At 38.2% G+C, this 17448-nt stretch overlaps 1 protein-coding gene across 14 annotated transcripts in view; it reads left to right on the forward strand.

Annotated features, from left to right (window-relative positions):
- The first annotated feature begins 1469 nt into the window (after window positions 1-1469).
- Window positions 1470-17448, forward strand: part of GPATCH8 (G-patch domain containing 8) — a 102510-nt gene continuing 86531 nt past the window's right edge. For 4 of the 14 annotated variants that reach the window (XM_070561811.1, XM_070561808.1, XM_070561810.1 and 1 more), the window contains exon 1: window positions 1713-1777. Coding sequence is in view for 2 of the 14 variants with exons in the window: in XM_008520609.2 (XP_008518831.2) it covers window positions 1733-1777 (45 nt within the window). In the remaining 12 variants the exon portion in view is untranslated. Of the gene's footprint in view, window positions 1778-17448 lie in introns of all 14 variants that reach the window. The other 10 variants (XM_070561817.1, XM_070561816.1, XM_070561813.1 and 7 more) reach the window with 9 other exon arrangements.

Consider the following 17448-nt stretch of genomic DNA (forward strand, 5'->3'; position numbering starts at 1 on the left):
TTTCCTTCCTTAGCTGTGCCAGATATATTAAAGTCTCTCTGGTTCAGCCTTTGCAGAGGAGAACTCTCCAGTTTGTTGCCTGGGTGGGAAAAAGCCTTAGAGTCTAACTGCTTCCTAAACTGCCTTATAATGAGTTCTCTTATTTTCAGCCCTATCCACACCTCACCTTCAGTGATACCTGGTGATTCCAATTCCTGAGCCTTTCTGAGACACCTCAGAGTTCATCAATTTGTTTCCGGGCTTCCCCATTCCAGGACTTGGCTTTCTCCATTCTGCTATGGCCATTTCCATTTATCTATGCTCTCCAGCTTCCCAAATGTTGTTGACATCTCTTGTCTGCTATTGTCCCTTCTTCAGGTCTCTCTGTCCATCTGAGTTTATGCCTTTCTCATTCTTTTTACCATCATTTTAGTGGGTTTGGGAGAAGGAGAAGAGGTAAATGCGTCATGTGGATACATGTGATTCAAAGTGCCACATTTACCTTTGAGTCTCTTTACAATGTTTAAATTCTGTGTCCTGCTTCTCCTTAGATAGGGAGCTCTTTTCACTGCTTAGAATTGTATTCTGCTTGGACTAGGGGTTGGGTGAGGCAGAGGATAACAAAGGAGTAGAAGATACACACCATTTCTCCAAAAAATTACATTCCATTTGACTCTCTCAGGGTAGGGTAAGGGCCATTTTTCCATTGTGTGATTTCTGTCAACTACTCTTTTCAAAAGTAAGGAAGTCCAGCTACCCCTCCTATGTATTTTATGTATTTTGGCTAAGGGAGTTGGAGGGCTGGGTGGGGTCCTCAGGAAGGTCATAGGATGGAAAAATCTGATTCATAATCCACATAAAGTCAGTGCTGGGCAGGGACAGTAGAGATTATCAAGTTCAATTTCCTTATTTTACAAAAAGTAAACTGAAGCCCAGAGTTGATTTGGATCAACTTTGCTGTCTTGAGAAATACTTCTCGCAAAAGATCGCTTGAAAATGCCAAGTGCTTAGCAGTCATTGAGCCTTTGGGTCTCCTGTTCCCTCCATGCCAAGGCTGCGGTCCCTTGCTCTTCCTCGGGTCAAAGGTCGTTTCAGAGATAGTCCCTCTCCTCACTGTACCTAGTTTTATTTTTTGTAGCACTTGTTAATACCTAAAACCAAGTAATTATTTTATTATTTATCTCATTTTCCCCGCTGGAATGTAAGCCCTGTGACAGAATGGACCTGTCCTATCTCGTTCACCGTTTAATCCTCAGGGCGAACCGAGATTTGAAACTAAGTAGTCTGGCTCCATAATCTGCGTTTTCAGCCACTACATTATACTGCTATTTGCTGAATAAAGCAGAAGATGGTCCTGCAAACAGGAGTCAATAGAATTAAAAAGATACCGCACTCGGGTAGACTAGCAGGTGGAAAACATCCGGACGCAAGCCCACTGTGCCCCCGGTGCCCTTTCTCTCCGGAAGCGCTTGCAGCTCTCCGGCGCAAGTGCGCACGCGCGGCCGCCGGGGTCGCTCTGGGGCGCGCGCGAAGCGGGGACGCGAGGGAAGGTTCCGTCTCTGGGGCCGAAGGGCGCCTGCGCCGGCGGGGCTCCGGCCAGGACGCGCAGTCTCGCTGGCTCCCTCCCTCGCCTGCGCGCGACGGGTGGGCGTGGGAGGAGGCGGGGAACAGGGAGGGGAGGGAGGGGGCGGGTGTGACGGGAGGGAAAGAGCGAACTGGAGAGCGTCGTCCTGAGAGGAGTGAAGGCGGCAAAATGGCGGACCGCTTCTCCCGCTTCAACGAGGACCGAGACTTTCAGGTAAACACGGGCGTCGCCGAGGATCCGGGGAAGGCGCTGGCCGGGCCGGAACCTCCTCCTCCCCCGCTGCCCGCTCTCCTTCCTTCCAGGCTCTGCTCCGGCTTACGAGCCTGCTCGCTTTCCTCCCGCCTCGGATTCCTCCGGGGGCCTCCCAGCTTGAGGCGAGGCCGCGTCTCCTATCGCCCCGTATTTTCTTCCCTCTTACGCTCAGGCCCCCGGGGTTGCGGCTTCGGCCGGTTAGGGCTTCGGGACCCCCGCCTGGCCGCTGTGCGAGGGCTGTGTCCCCGCGGCCCCGCCGGGCCTGGGGAGGCGCAGGGCTGGCGCCCAGGGAAGGAGGGCTGGGCGGCGAGGGCTCGGGGCGAGTGTTGCGGAGACCCGGCTTCGGAACCCCGGATTTTGCTTGCACGGCTCTTCTTGGAGCCCTCCTTCCTCTCTCCCCACTATAATAAATAAACCCCTTTCATTGTCTGTTTTCCCATCTCCTCGCCGGCGAAAAGGGTGCCTTAGTTGTCAGACGCTTTCTTGGTTCGTCAACCATTGAGATTTCCCCGGGCGTAAATGCTGTTGTCATTAGGCCGTTAATTGGGTTTGGAAAACAGTGAGTTATAGGACTGTGGTCGATGTAAGCTTAGCCCCGAATCCTGCCTCGAAAGAAGCTTTGTAAGGAGCATCATGATAATGGACTTTCCAAGCGTGTGCTAACTAGTGCCAAAAACTTGATTTTTCTGTCTTCAGTTGCAAATGTTGTATGGAAAAATGTCCTTGTGATGGCAAGCCGCATGGAGGAAGAAATAAAGGCCAAATTAGAATAACTCGTCTTTTGGCTGTTTAAAATACCTTCCTGTTGAGCATTGTTTCCGCAGAAATCTCGGCGACTAAAAGGGATTTGGTAGAGATTGGCTAGTTCTAGGGTAAAATGCAACCTCAGAATGTCAGAGACACCACCGCATTACTACCGCATATCCTGGCAACAGCAATTTGGGTCAGGGGATGAACATCAGAACTGAAGTTTTTATCCCTCTGCAAAGCTTCCTCAGAGTAACACGGGAATACTCGGGGTGTGTTTCAGAAGGCAGTTTGAATTCCCTGAGATGACTGGGTTGGTAAATAAACAGGTAAAGCAGTTAAACCAGCACTGTTAACAGTCTAGTGCATAGAACGCTTATGAGAAGTTTTGCAGCAGTAAGGGATCTGAGGGCTGTAGAAAAGCCTGGTGGTCATGCGCCTGCTGTGTAGCCGCAGCACAGTCCAGGATCTCAAGGTGTTTAAGAAATAATGCAGGTAGGGAAGTTTGAAGCAGTTCCTATTAGCCGTTTGATCCCTGAGAAAGGTGGTTTTTTTAGTGAGCAACCATAAAACATGAGTAGGCTGCAAGATGTGTGGGTTTTATTGGTAATTTTTAAAGAGACATGTTGATAACTAAAACCCCCAAGTGCTTTTCCAAGAGGGGGGAATTTCAAGGTGACCTCGTAAAACTGGAAGTAGATAATATGACCACTTAAGTTTTGAGGGAAAATGGCAGGCGACCACAGAAATTCAGCAGGCTTAAGCAAACAGGATTTGCAGGGCCTTGAAAGAAGATTTTGAAGACTGGGTAGCAGAGTATGAATGCTGTCACTTGAAAACATTGAGAAAGCCTCTACCTTTTCAAATAAGGTGACTTTCTCTTCAGATGCTGTAGTTTAGTTTAGTCTGATGCTTTAGTTGGGTTTATGTAAAACCTGCTTTTGGTTGCTTGGTAGTCTGTTGAAGATAACTACATATATTTTAAGTTTATTTCCTGCTTTTATGTTGGAGTAACCAACTCCTGCTGTATTGGATCAACCAGAAAAATGTTGTTTTTTTTTTAAATTCAGATGTCCTAGCATTATGAGTAAATAGGGTATTGGGAATGAAAATCTTTTAGACAATAATAAGCTGTTAAAGCCTTTGTAAATTATTGTGCTAACATTTCTAAAAAGCATTTAAAAATATTTAAAGGGATATTTTTTCTGGATGTCTTAATAAAGGGGAAAATAATAGATTGATTTTCATGAATGATGTCCTTCGATTTAAAGTTAGTGGAGAGAAAATGTAATAGGATGCTCCTGTGTGTAGTATATCTGGAGCATTTTTCAAGGTTGTTATTGAAAATTAAATGTGGCCTCCTTAAGGTTTTCAGTGATAAATGAGGTGAAGCCACTGAGTACTCTTGTAAACAAATCCAGAGTAAGTTTCCACACACTGCATGGATCCTGTTGCTTTAAATGGATCTTCTTATAGCACTGGAAATTTTTCTGTGTATCTTCTCTGGTGAGTTCTAGATGATTGTCATTTTCTTTGCCTTTAATTTGGCTAGATAATTTAGAATTTGTAGAATTTCCCTCTTTGCCGGTTTACCATCAAGTGCAAATTTTGGAGAGTTTGAATGTTGTCTCTTGAACTTAGTATGGAGTCACAGGTGGGCTCACTGTTAGATTTTGTGAACACCTGGAGTTTCAAAGGTATTTTGTATAATAGAGTGAGGAGCTTAACTGTGGTACCCCACTTGAAGCACTTATGAAATAAAGAGTAATCGTTATCAGGGGCATATATTTTAAAACATACATTTGATAACTTCATTATAATAATAAACAGGTACTATTCTATAGGCTTTATGTGTATTATCTCATAATCTTCACAATAACCTTAGGAGGTAGGTACATTACTCCTGTTTTCAAATATGGCAGCTGAGGCACAGCAAGTTAAATAACTTGTCAAATATACACAGCTGGTAAATCGCAGAGCCTGGATTCAGACTCTGGCTTATTGACTCTTGAAGCTGTGCTCATGACTATTATCTCTACTGGCAATTATATATTTTATATAGCTGTAATTGAGTCATCAAATGGAGGATAAACTTAGACTTCAGAAAGAATAAATGGGCTTTTGAGTGAAGTGATACAGTTACGGTTTTTTACTCTGTTCTGTTTTGTCCAGATCTGTTTCTTGTTGGTCTCCCAAGGGCTTCTGGGGAGGCTTCTGACAGTGATAAATTACGCTGTGTCATAGAGGATATATTGTTAACTGTTGTTTTAGTTTAGATATTCTTTTGTGTAGCCTTCTTAAGTGGTATTTTATTTTTGGAAATCTTTGTGATCTACGGTGATGTATTACTTTAAAAAATATTTTGAGAGTTTTGCCTACTCCTTTAAGAATCTGACCTCAATTTCTGAATGAGACATGACTTCTGCCTACGTGTACCAGATTAAGGCATATTTGTTCACAGATTGAAATGTTACACAAACTAATGGAAAGTACATAACATAATTTACGCTAAAGATGTCTTCAGCACTTTGAATTACAGGTTTACCAAGGAAAGTTTTATTTGTACAGTGACATACAGCTGGAAGGTGTTAAGATAGACACTGCTTAGCACTTTGTGTTGCGCAGCTATTAATGGGGATATAGTTGCATGCTAGTGAGGAAATGTTCTTCAGTTTGTGTACCTGCAGAGGGCTGGGATTTAGAGTAGCCTCTCTTTCCTTCTTGTTCTGAATGTATTCTGCATTAGAATTCTAATGCAAAGGAACTGCAATAGTAGATCAGTGAGTGATAGAAAAATGAGAGACACACATATTTTAAAGGTCATAATAAAAATATAAAAATTACCCAAGAACTTTTTGTAATCTGTTTAAGTAGTGATAATGGTAAATGGCAGTAAGCAAGTCATGTATTACTTTTATGTAGTATGTTTGTAGGATTCCTCTTTGTGTTTCATATATGATACCAGGATGTGACCTTCAGTTAATTCTTAGTTCAGACCATTAAGTCAGGAGGTTTACAGTTTTAAAATACTTAGCTCACAGAAAATATACTAATATATATAAAATATACTAATACAATACTAATACACTAATATTTTCTGTGAGGTCCTATGTAAGAGAGTTGGCATTCTAACGCAAGGATGCCAGAGATGACACAAGGGCAAGTGTTCTAATCTGTTTCCTGAGTCTCTCTCCCATCATCTGGAAGAGATGCCACTAGCTATGAAAATAAGTGTCAGCTTTACTTGGGATACTGAAACATTACTATTCCCTTTCTCATACATATTATGATAAGTGGAAAGGATTGGAACCAAGGCTGTACAGATTTCAAAACAGTGATGATGAACAGGCATGATTGTTAGCAAATGCAGAATTATTGGTTAGGATATTATCGGGATCAAGGGTGACAAAAGTAAGGTTAACATGAGGGAAGGCTCCCTGGTGGTGATTTGAAGGGTAAAGGGTATATATTTAAGGCAAAAGGCCCTTGAAAACATAACAAGGAATAAAATCAGAGAAAGACATTTATAAAAAAAGTTGCATTGGAGGGAGAATGAGATTGGCAACAGCTATCATCATAGGGCTTCATGTGATGGTATGCTTATTTATTTCTTTTCAAAGCAGGCATGGGAGACGAAGAAGAAACAGGTCTAGACAAATATACTATTAGGTTGATTATTACAGGACGGTTCTAGTGCTGTCAAAATTATAGAAAAATAGGTGTCCCTGTTGTATTCTCTCGTTTTATTCTATACGTGTCACACAGTTCTCATTAAAGTTCTGCAGAGGGATTCTTTTATCACATTTTTTCAGGTCTTTATAGGTTATATGACCAGAACTAAAATTCATGACTTAAAATTTTTTTAAGCACATGTATAATTACCTATCCTGTTTGTGCTGCTTCCTAGCTGAGATACATTTTCATATAATTTCTATCTATTTGGGTACTTGATAAAATGAAAAAAGGACAGTCTTGTTTTCTTGATGTGGTCAAGATTACCATTTTGTGAAAAAAAGTAGCAGAAGTTCATGAGATCTTGAATTACGGATTTGAAACCCAAAAGGGGTTCGTCTTTGTTCTTATGACTTAATAAGTTTCTAATATTTTATTAATGAAAATTGATTTCAGCTTGAATTAGACATCCAGTTCTTGAATTCTGTTAAAATTCCTTCCCTGAAACAACTTGGTACTTTTGCTTGTATGTCTGGCATTAATTCTCTTTTCATATTAGCATTGCCATTTAGTATTAAGTGAAAGCTGACTCAGAGTAATTACCAAAGGAATTACAAATGACCACCACAAATACTGAAAGAAGTCATTGATTTGATATTGCAGTGAATACCAGAAGATGTTGTAATGATTTTCCATTTATAAAAAGTGAATTGTCCATTTAACTAAATGTGCTTAGTGCATATTGTATTAATCAGTGCAAAAATTTAAATATGCCCAGGCTGAAAGACACAATATCCTGTATTATCATGTTTGTACTAAATGATATCTTTGGGATTTAACAAATATATTTAGTATTTTATACTTAATTTAGGATTGTATGGAAGAAAAGATAGCTAAAGTTGCTTTGGCATTGTACATAGGTTAATAGCACATAGTGTTTTAGTAAGTGCTATAGATAGTAAGAAATTAGAGTTAAGGCCTAAAATAGGAGTTTCCTGTTATTTGCCTTAATTCTTTTTACCAGCAATGTTGCGATAAGGTAAATTTTGCGTTGTGTGTCACTTAAGAGACCAGAAAATATCTTTGTAATATTACATTTGGTCTCATCTCACAAGGTGCCAATTATTTGTCATCCTTGCCACTCTTTGACATGACATGACATGGATTTCAAAGAGGGATTTTGATTTGTCTCTGTGTTTTATAGAATAGACATACAAAGCAACTCTCCAGGTTTAAAGTTGTAATAGAAAGTCACTGATCATGTTTCGTGACTAACATTTTTTTTTGAAGATTGGCACCTGAGCCAACAACTGTTGCCAATCTTTTTTTTTTTTTTTCTGCTTTTTCTCCCCAGATCCCCCCAGTACACAGTTGTATATTTTACTTGTGGGTCCTTCTAGTTGTGGCATGTGAGATGCCGCCTCACTGTGGCCTGACAAGCAGTGCCATGTCCATGCCCAAGATCTGAACCAGCGAAACCCTGGGCTGCCGAAGCAGAGTGTGTGAACTTCACCACTCGGCCACGGGGCCCGCTCCATTGACTAACATTTTAAATAATGATTGTTGGAAAAGTTAGTCCTCATGTCTTATGGCTCATTAGCATAATTTTTCCAGAGTTGATGGGGGAAGAGCAACTTAATTTTTCACTCTTTGTAGACAGTACTGATCAAGAAATTAATTTGACACTCTAGGCCTTGACAGTAGAAGGTAAAACTGATGCTTGTGGATTATATGCTGTAGTGTCAGTAATTTCTCTTGTTGCTGTGAGTAAAGCTGTGAGTAAAATTATGAGGTACCTTAAGAGAAAGGGCGAAAGTGGTTGAAAATTTAATTGGTGTAATACTGCTTTAGGGTAACATCTGCACAAGACTTACCAAGGAGTATGATTGCCTTGAATATTTTTCTAGAATATAAACTAATTTTTGAGAAGATTGTTAAAACAGTGTTTGAATAGTACTTGTATTGAGAAGTAAATATGAGTATGTCTGTGGTAGACGTTGGTTAAGAAGTGGTATTTTTTCCCAAAGAGCTTTTGTTTTAGATTGAGAGATAACAAAAGTAACAATAATTTTTAGTTTATTACTTATAAGACCATCAATAAATGCAAAACTCTAAGAAAAGGAGAGAACTCTTAATGTGGGATGATTGGGTATGCCTTTATGAAGAAATTAGCATTTAAGCTGGGTCTTGAAAGATGGAATTGCATCCTTGCAAAGGAAAAGAATGGGAGGCATTCAGTTGGAGAAAATAGCCAGGCCAAAAGTATAGAAGTGGAACAAAAGTACAGAAGTATATGTACAAAAGTATAGAAGGAGAACTGGGTTTTGATTTTTTTTAATGACAATGAATAAACCATTGGGCATAGGGAAAAAGTGAAAGCTAGGGCTGCAAAAGTAAGTTTTATTTTAATGCTTTAAGCAGGAAGGTAGTAGCTATTTAAGATGTTTAAGAGGGATAGACATCAAAGCAGTTTTTCTTATGGGAAGATTAATTAAGATATAATTGTGTTGTATGTGCTATACATACAGTTAAAGCTGTAATAACCAGTCTCCATAAACCAGAGTTAATGTGAGTGAGGGCAAGGGAGTGATTATAATAATGGACTGTGTGATTTTAAGGTTGATAGGGAGATAAGTGAGGACTTTTCAGGTGGAGAGGTGGGGGACTGGAGTGAAAAGTTGGGTCAGTGGATTATATGTTCTGATGGGGTTTAGGAATTGTTGGAGTGGAGATACTAGAGGGAATGAGCTGGAAAGATAGAAGATTGTGGTTGGAGAGCACAATGTTTGAAATAGATTATGGAAGGTTGAGATTATTGGTAATGATCATGAAAATGAGATGGCTAATGTAGGATGGAAGACAAGGTTATTATAGGAAAGGAAATTAAGGAACTGTGGCACCAGGATGTTGTAAAATTATCCAACTTGGATATTAGTATGGTAATATAATATAGTTGTATACTGTCGTGGTTTAGTAAGTGCCCTTATATACCTTCTTGTCTTCCAGCAACTCAGTGAGGTAAATAAAATAGATAGTGTCTCAGTTTTACAGATGAAGAAACTGAGGCCCAGATAAATTACCTGTTTTGCCTAGTACAGAGCTGAGTTTTGAACTTTAATCTTCTGATTTGTAGTGTTTTTTCTTCTGTGGTGTATAGATTGGCCTCTTTTCAAGGAGATGAGTGTTGGTGTTGTGTACTGTATATAAAGCATTGTTTAATACATGGCAGCATTTTCTACCAGTTAACTAATTGGTGGGAAATAGTTGGTATGCTTATCATTATATATTTTTTCAGTGTTATAAGCTTAATTGATTGGTTATGGCTTCTTGCTTTCCTTTTCGCTGTGTATAGATCTACTAGACAATTTTATTCCATTTCCCAAACATTTATTAAGTGCCCATTTGTTAGCATGGCAGCATAAAAGGTTAAGAAAAGAAGGTAAAATCAATCCAGTTTGTTCCAGTAAAAGAGTAAGTGGGAGGGGAGAATGGTACTTCTACTGGATACTGTCAAATTAGGCTACTGTCCTAGTATCCTTGACCATTACAACATCAAAAATTGACTGCTGTGATATCTAGTGATGATACTATCAGCTACTGTTTTCTGAGTATGTGTTACGTGCCAGCCCTGTGCCAAGGCATTTTGGAGATAGTTATCTAATCTAAGTAACTATCCAAACCAGGGGGTGGTATCCCTCATTTTAAAGATGAGAAAACTGAGGCTCTGCGAAATTCAGGCCACGTAGTTAGGAAACTCAGATTTGAATCTTGATCTCTTCTAAAATGGGACTTTTCCTGTGGTTCCTGATTGTTTCAAGTATAAGATCCAAACTCAGTAACTTGGCCTATAAGATTCTTAAGCATGTGGTGCCACCATAACAGGTGTATCTCTTTTCTTTTCCCCTCATTGTCCTGCCATCCTGCAGTTCCTGTTATCTGGAAATGTTTGGCTCTTTCATTATTGTTGTTTTTACCTATCTGGAATTCCTACTACTCATTCTTCAAGACTCAATTTGATGTCGTCTCTGATATCTTCCCTAGGCAAAGTTAGTTGCTTTATTTTCTGTGCTCCCATAGCACTTTGGTTATATTTCAATAATAGCGCTTTTACTAATAATAGTAGTAGCTAATAGTACAGCGTGCTTACTGTATTAGACACTATGTTATGTGCTATTATCTCATGTAATCTCCCAGTAAGGTAAATTCTGTTATTATCTCTATTGTACAAATGAAAAACTTACCCAGTTTGCACTGGGAGCAAGTCGAAGAGGTCACTTTCAGGTAGTTTGGACCAGTCTAGGCCTTTAACCACTGTACTGTTCTACCTCTCCTACTGTATACTTACTTACTTCTTATAATTTATCTTATCTCACTGGACTTAGAACTCCCTGAATGCAGAGTCTTTTTTGTTTTATTCATTTTTCTAGTGTTGAGTCAAGATTTGGCACCTAGAAATTGCTCAGATATTTCAATTAATGATTAACTAAGGCAAGTATGTAGGAAGGAGAGGCTTAGGAGAATCTGAGAAGAATGTCCAGGCTTGGGGACTCAGCTTCCTGCAGTGCTGTAGATTATCTAGGTTGAATTATTAGTTTCTGTGCTATCCTGTAAAGCCAGTTGAGGGATATTTCAAGTATGGAAGTTGGCAGTCATTTTTTAGCTGTGAGTTTCCTTCTGTGTGACACACTGTACATACACTTCTTTTCCTGTGGACTAGTGCAGAATTTTTGTCAAACGTCTGAATAGATAGACATTTGTCATACAAGCCATTGGTACAAGAAATAATATGCATTACTGTGGGTCCCAGAGGAATTTTTAACTGTTTCCTTTCTTTTTTGAATGCCTCAAGAATTGTTTGCTCTATCTTGCATGCATTTCTGAAAAAGGTTGATCTCTTCCGTAGGATTTTTAAAAGTTAGTAATTTTTCAGTGTAGTGCTTTTTTGGAAGCCAGTTCTTTCTTGTTCTAGTAAAATTATCCAGTAAATTGGATGTGCCAAACAGGTGTACATGTATTTTTAGATGAGTGTGTGATATACTCATACCTTTGACCCAGTGTACTGTTTTCAAGTTCTTAGTTATTTGCTAAGATTGCTAGCCAATTATCTTTCCTACCAATTTACATAGAATTAAATTTAATAAGTGAATTTATTCTTCTGGGTTATTGACTGGCCTCGACAGTACTTTAAAATAATAATTCATTACTTTTTACTTCTTTAAACCTCACAACCTATGCAGTAATACTATAGTGTAATCATCTGGATTTTACAGCTGGGGAAACAGGCCTATGCCTAGAGAGAGGTTTGGTAATTTGCCCTAGGTTATACAGCTAGCAGATGGTAATGATTTGATTTTTGGTGTCTCTGACTTCAGAGGTCTTTGGTTTCATAATAATATACTGGAAGTTGTTGTGAATCAGACTATATGATTATGAAGACAATAGTGAAGAATTGAGGTTTTTGAGGAATTGCCCACAATGGTGTTTTTGTCCACTTTCCAAATTGAAATAAATTTTAAGTATACTAATAAAATGACACCAATAATCCTTCAGAATGGGTTTTTTTGGGGGGGGTGGGTAGTTTTTTTCATCCTGAGACATTTTCTTTCTGAATTGTTTGGGATAATACTAGAGTTACTTTATTTGGAATGAGTAGGGGAGAGGGAGACAGAGGAAGTCTCTCATTTATTTTATGACAGAAGAGGATTGTTTTTTTTTCATAGATGGAATATGACACTATCCTGTATGGTTCTATCTGCTAAAATACCATTTTTTGTCCATGGCAGGTGAAATCAGCATGATTCTGTATTTTGAATTTAGAAAGTCCAAGTTATATACAAGTATGTTACTTGAGTTGTGAGGTAGGGCTACGCTTAATATATCCACTTAGTAACATTAGACAGTCTCTAAGGGAATAATGGTAAATACGATACAAAAGATATATTTTTGTTGGGGAGATTTGGAGCAGAGAGAAACAGGAACATTTACAGTATGCAGCTTAATAGCCGGAGCGAGGTGCTAGCAGATAGGGCTAGCATGAGTGGTACAATATACTGCTAAAGATAAAACTGTTTTAAACTTGGCCCAAACCTAGTCTAGATGGGAAAAGTCAGACAGGACTTAAAACTTTAGTCTATATGATCCTCGTGTTAATAATTAATTTGACTATTCGTTAGAAACTCTGGATCCACTGACTTTGACTATGAGTAATATTTTTTCCTTAAATTTTTTTTTTAGAAATTGTATTAGGTTTTAATAGTTGTGGAAAGACGGAAGAGAATATCCCTTCTTTAGGGTCTTAAATATTGTGTTCTGCTATTTGAGATTATGGGCTGTTGGTTGTGATCTTTAAAGAATTGTCCCGATAATTGCGTCTTCTCTAGCTCTAATTTTCCCTATTAATTACCATATAGTTAATCACTGGAAAGGGTACAGCTGTGGGATTATGTGATTCCAAAATCAGCAGTGGTTACCAAATAACAAGATTCCACTTATATGGGTAAATTTAGGACAATCTCTATCTCTATTTATATTTAAATGATCAGCACAGCTAAATTTGTAATAGAGAAGTTTCCGCATTTGTCCTGTGCTTGGAAGCAGAATCCTTGACCTGTAAGGAACTAGAGCTACTGTGTATTTTAATAACGTGCAGGTCAGCCAGGTTCTTCTATTCATTTGTAATTAGACCGGCCACAAGTTGAAGCTTTTTTTGAGAGAAGAGGCAGTTGAAGGAAAGTCAGCTGGGTGTGTGTATACACGTCTGTGCATTTTAAAATATTTAACATTAACACTTTTTTTTAGAAAAGTGAATTTGCTCCTAGTCTGATTCTTTTGAAGTTAAATTTCTGATCAGCATAAATGAAAATCTATATTTCAATTCTGAAAGCAGGTAGTATTTGAAAAGGAAGAGTTGATTTAGACAATGAAATAAGTGTTCCAAGCAATCATCATTAAAATTGAATTTTAGGAATGCTCTAACATAGGATCTGTGAATTTTCACTAGGATGACCACATGTTCCCGTGTATGCCTTTTGTCCTGGCATAATTACTGTTAGCACTCCTTTTTACTCTCAAAGTGCCCTGGTTTGTGTGATTTATTATATGATCATCCTAGCTCTAACGGGATTTGAGAAATCTAAATGAGGTTTTAAAAGCAGGGTAAAGCAGAAAAAAATACTTTTCAAATCCCTGTTGAGGCCTTCAGATAATCAGATGTCATACTGACTATTTTTGGAAAGAATGATCTTAATTAGTCTAAGTTCATCAGAATGACTTAAAAAATTTTTTGGGGGGAGGAGAGAGGCAAGAAATAAAATACTTATCATCATCATCACTGCTGCTACTATTTCTACTATAGTTTGTGCCCTGGGGGTTTGAAATCACGTTTTATATTCCTTCCGTCCTCTTCTTTTTGCTTTGCCAGTAACATTCAAAAGGAACAAATGGATTCAGAGTGAAAAAAAGTAAACCCCTTAACCTTCTTAAAGACTACCACTATTTTCAGTTATATGATGGCTCTTTCAGAGATATATAATACATTTACAAGCATTTTCTACTCTACCTTTCCAAAGGGTAGCATGCAAGCACATTTTTCAGCACTTTGATTTTTTCTCTTAATAATACGCTTGGAGATTATTCCATAATCAAAAGACTTTTTGTTTGTTTTTATTTTAAACTAATTTTGGATTTGTAGAATGGTTGCAAAAGTAGTACAGAGAGTTTTAGTACACCACTCACCTAACTTCCCCTCTACAATATCCATACAGTGATCATAATATGGTTACCAAAACTAGGAAATTCACGTAGGTACAGTAATCTTAACTAAGCAATAGGCCTTATTTGAATTTTACCACTTTTTCCACTAATGTTCTTTTTCTGTTCCAGGATCCCATCTAGGATTCCACACTGAATACATTTAGTTATTTCTTCTTTCTCTCCTCTAGTCTGTAACAGTTCTGCAGTTTTTCCATGTCTTTTGTGGTAACCAGAAGGTTTTGACTAATAACTCTGCTTTATATGGAGAATATTGTTTCAGAATTATGGAGACAAGGTATTGTTTTTTTTAAATCTTTGAGTTTTGTATAGTGTAATACAGTGCTGGGAATATGGAACTAAGAATCAAGCCTTTATGAGTTGGTGACAGTCTATATCAGTTTTCTTATTTGTAAAATAGGGATGATTTAAAAAATCCCCTAACCTCAACTAATTGCCAAATCCTGTGTTGAGTATCTCACAGTTTTGTTAGGGTAAGCTTTCTGAAGGTATTTTATAAAGCTAAAAGAAGCCGTACATGTTTATATATATGAAGTGGTATGACCCTTCCCAAAACTTGCTTTTCAATAAATCTTTTATTTTAGGACAGTTTTAGATTTACAGAAAGATTGCTAAGATAGAACAGAGTTCTCATATATATACCTCATAAACTCTGCACCCAGTTTCCCTGATTATTATCTTATATTAGTATGGCACATTTGTTACCATGCTAATGAACCAATATTGATATATTATTATTAACTAAAGTCCATACCTTCATTCAGATCTCCTTAGTATTCCCCTAATGTCCTTTTTCTGTTCCAGGACCCCATAAAGGATACCACATTACATTTAGTTGTCATGTCTCTTTAAACTCTTGTTGGCTGTAATAGTTTCTAAAAACTTTTTTTTTTTTTTTTTGAGAAAGATTAGCCCTGAGCTAACATCTGCTGCCAGTCCTCCTCTTTCTGCTGAGGAAGACTGGCCCTGAGCTAACATCCGTGCCCATCTTCCTCTACTTTTTATATGTGGGATGCCTGCCACAGCATGGCTTGCCAAGCGGTGCTATGTCCGCACCTGGGATCCGAACCAGTGAATCCCTGGCTGCCAAAGTGGAACTGTACACACTTAGCCGCTGCGCCACCGGGTCGGCCCCATCTAAAAACTTTTAAAGGGCAAAAATTTAATGTTATAATTGTCATTAATTTTGGGTCTAATTTAATAAATATTTCAATTTATCCTAAGTACCTCTGTATACTCTATAGCACAGTAGAACCCTGTGTCTAATTTTTATTGTATATTTGTTTAATCTTTTAGAGCAAACGCTTTGACTTGTATATTTGTGTTTGTGACATTGTTAGGAACACATGACTTATTTGATATAAAAGCCTTCATTAGGAGCATGGATCTGAAATTTATCATTGTTCTAAGGAAAAAAAGATTTGCTTTAAATGATCTGGTTTAGGGAAAACCAGGGACTGCTTGCTTCTTTTAGTTAAAGAAAGAGGGAGTGTTTCATATATCTTCTTTGATCCCCTTAATGGCCAAGACATGAAGTTCTTAACTCCTCTTTGAGAAAGGAGCTATCTAATCTTTAAGGCAGTTCCCTCCAAATCACCACTGTCTTTGATCTTCTCCAACAATTTTCCCCTTGGGTTTCTCTATATTGGCCCCTCCCCCTTAAAATCCTAATAAACGGTTTTAAAAAGCAAATTTTATTATACCACTCTCTTTCTTAAAGACCTTTACTAGCTGCACAGAGTAAATCATAGATCAGAGAATAAATCCTGTGACCTACAATGCTGTCCTTGTACCCTTCCGCTTCCTCAATGAGAGAGTCCCTGCACTTCTCCCCTGTGCTTGGCTCAGATCCAGCTCCTTCCACTTTGAAGTCTTGCTTGATACTCCTAGTCAGTGCTCGCCCAGCTTTTAGTTCACCTCTGTTATGGTATTCATCAAATTGTAATTCACTGTTTACCTGTCTCCTCCATAAGGCATGTTGCTTAAATCCAGTTACTCTTTCTTCATTTATATGTCCTGTGCCAGCACAGTTCCTAGTAAGTGGCAGAAAATTAGTGAATATTACGTATTGAATTGGAATAACATGTTCTTTTATGTAAATAAAAAGGGAAGAGACTGGTTCATAAGGACGGTTTTTTTTTAGCAACTGTAAAGACTCAGTACTTCCACATCCTTGCTCTTGCCCCCTAATTTTTTCAGTCTTTTTAAGGTGATTTGCACTGTTCAAGTTAGACCCATTAAGGATTTTTTTGTAAAATACTTTTCTCCAGACATTTGCTTTGACTGAACTTGTAGGTAGAACTTTAATCTTATACCTAGATATATTACCTAGTCCAATAGCCTCTTGTCACAGGTGAGGAAAATTTGTGCTAACAGTGTCTTTAATTTTTTAGAACATTGTGCCCCCCTTATTAAAATTCATTATTAAAAACAAGTAGTACAAATGTTAACGTGGATATTGTTAAAAGCTCACACTACCTTGTTAACAAAGTAAAAAGTGAAAGCCCTACTTTCTCCATTTCATTTCTTAGAGGTAATCATTGTTATCAGTTTTACCATTTTGTAGTAAAGTTTTAAAATGGACGTACTGTTTGGAAGAAATGCTTTAGAAATAGTTACTATGGGTTTACTCAAATTATTAACTTTCTCTCTTTTTTATTTACTTTTTAAAAATATATAGACTTTATTTTTATTTGTTTTTTTGAGGAAGATTAGCCAGTCCTCTTTTTTGCTGAGGAAGACTGGCCCTGAGCTAACATTCATACCCATCTTCCTCTACTTTTTATATGTGGGACGCCTGCCACAGCATGACTTGACAAGTGTTGCATAGGTCTGCACCCGGGATCCAAACCAGTGAACCCCGGGCCACTGAAAGTGGAACATGCAAAGTTAACTGCTGTGCCACCAGGCCAGCCCCTAGACTTTATTTTTTAGAGCAGCTTTAGATCCACAGCAAAGGTGAGTTGAAAGTCCAGGGTTCCCATATTATCCATTTCCCACTTCACGTGCACAGCTGCCTCTACCATCAGCGTCTCACAACAGAGTGATACATTTGTTACAAGAGATGAGCCAACATTGAGGCTCATTATCAGCCAAGGTCCTAGTTTACATTAGGGTTCACTCTTGGTGTAGTTCTGTGGGTTTTGACAAATGTAGTATAATGACATGTATCCATCATTATAGTATCATGCAGCATAGTTTCAGTGCCCTAAACTTCCATGCTCTACCTGTTCCTCCCTTCTCCCCTAAGCCCCTGACAACCACTGATTTTTTTTTTTTAATGTTTTCATAGTTTTGCCGTTTGTAAAACATTATATATTTGGAATCATACAGTATGTAACCTTTTCAGATTGGCTTCTTTCACTTAGTAATAATGTATTCAGGGTTCCTCCATGTCTTTTTGTGGCTTGATAGCTCATTTCTTTTTAGTGCTGAATAATAGT

Source organism: Equus przewalskii, chromosome 10 (genome assembly GCF_037783145.1).
Source record: "Equus przewalskii isolate Varuska chromosome 10, EquPr2, whole genome shotgun sequence".
NCBI classification, from domain to species: domain Eukaryota; kingdom Metazoa; phylum Chordata; class Mammalia; order Perissodactyla; family Equidae; genus Equus; species Equus przewalskii.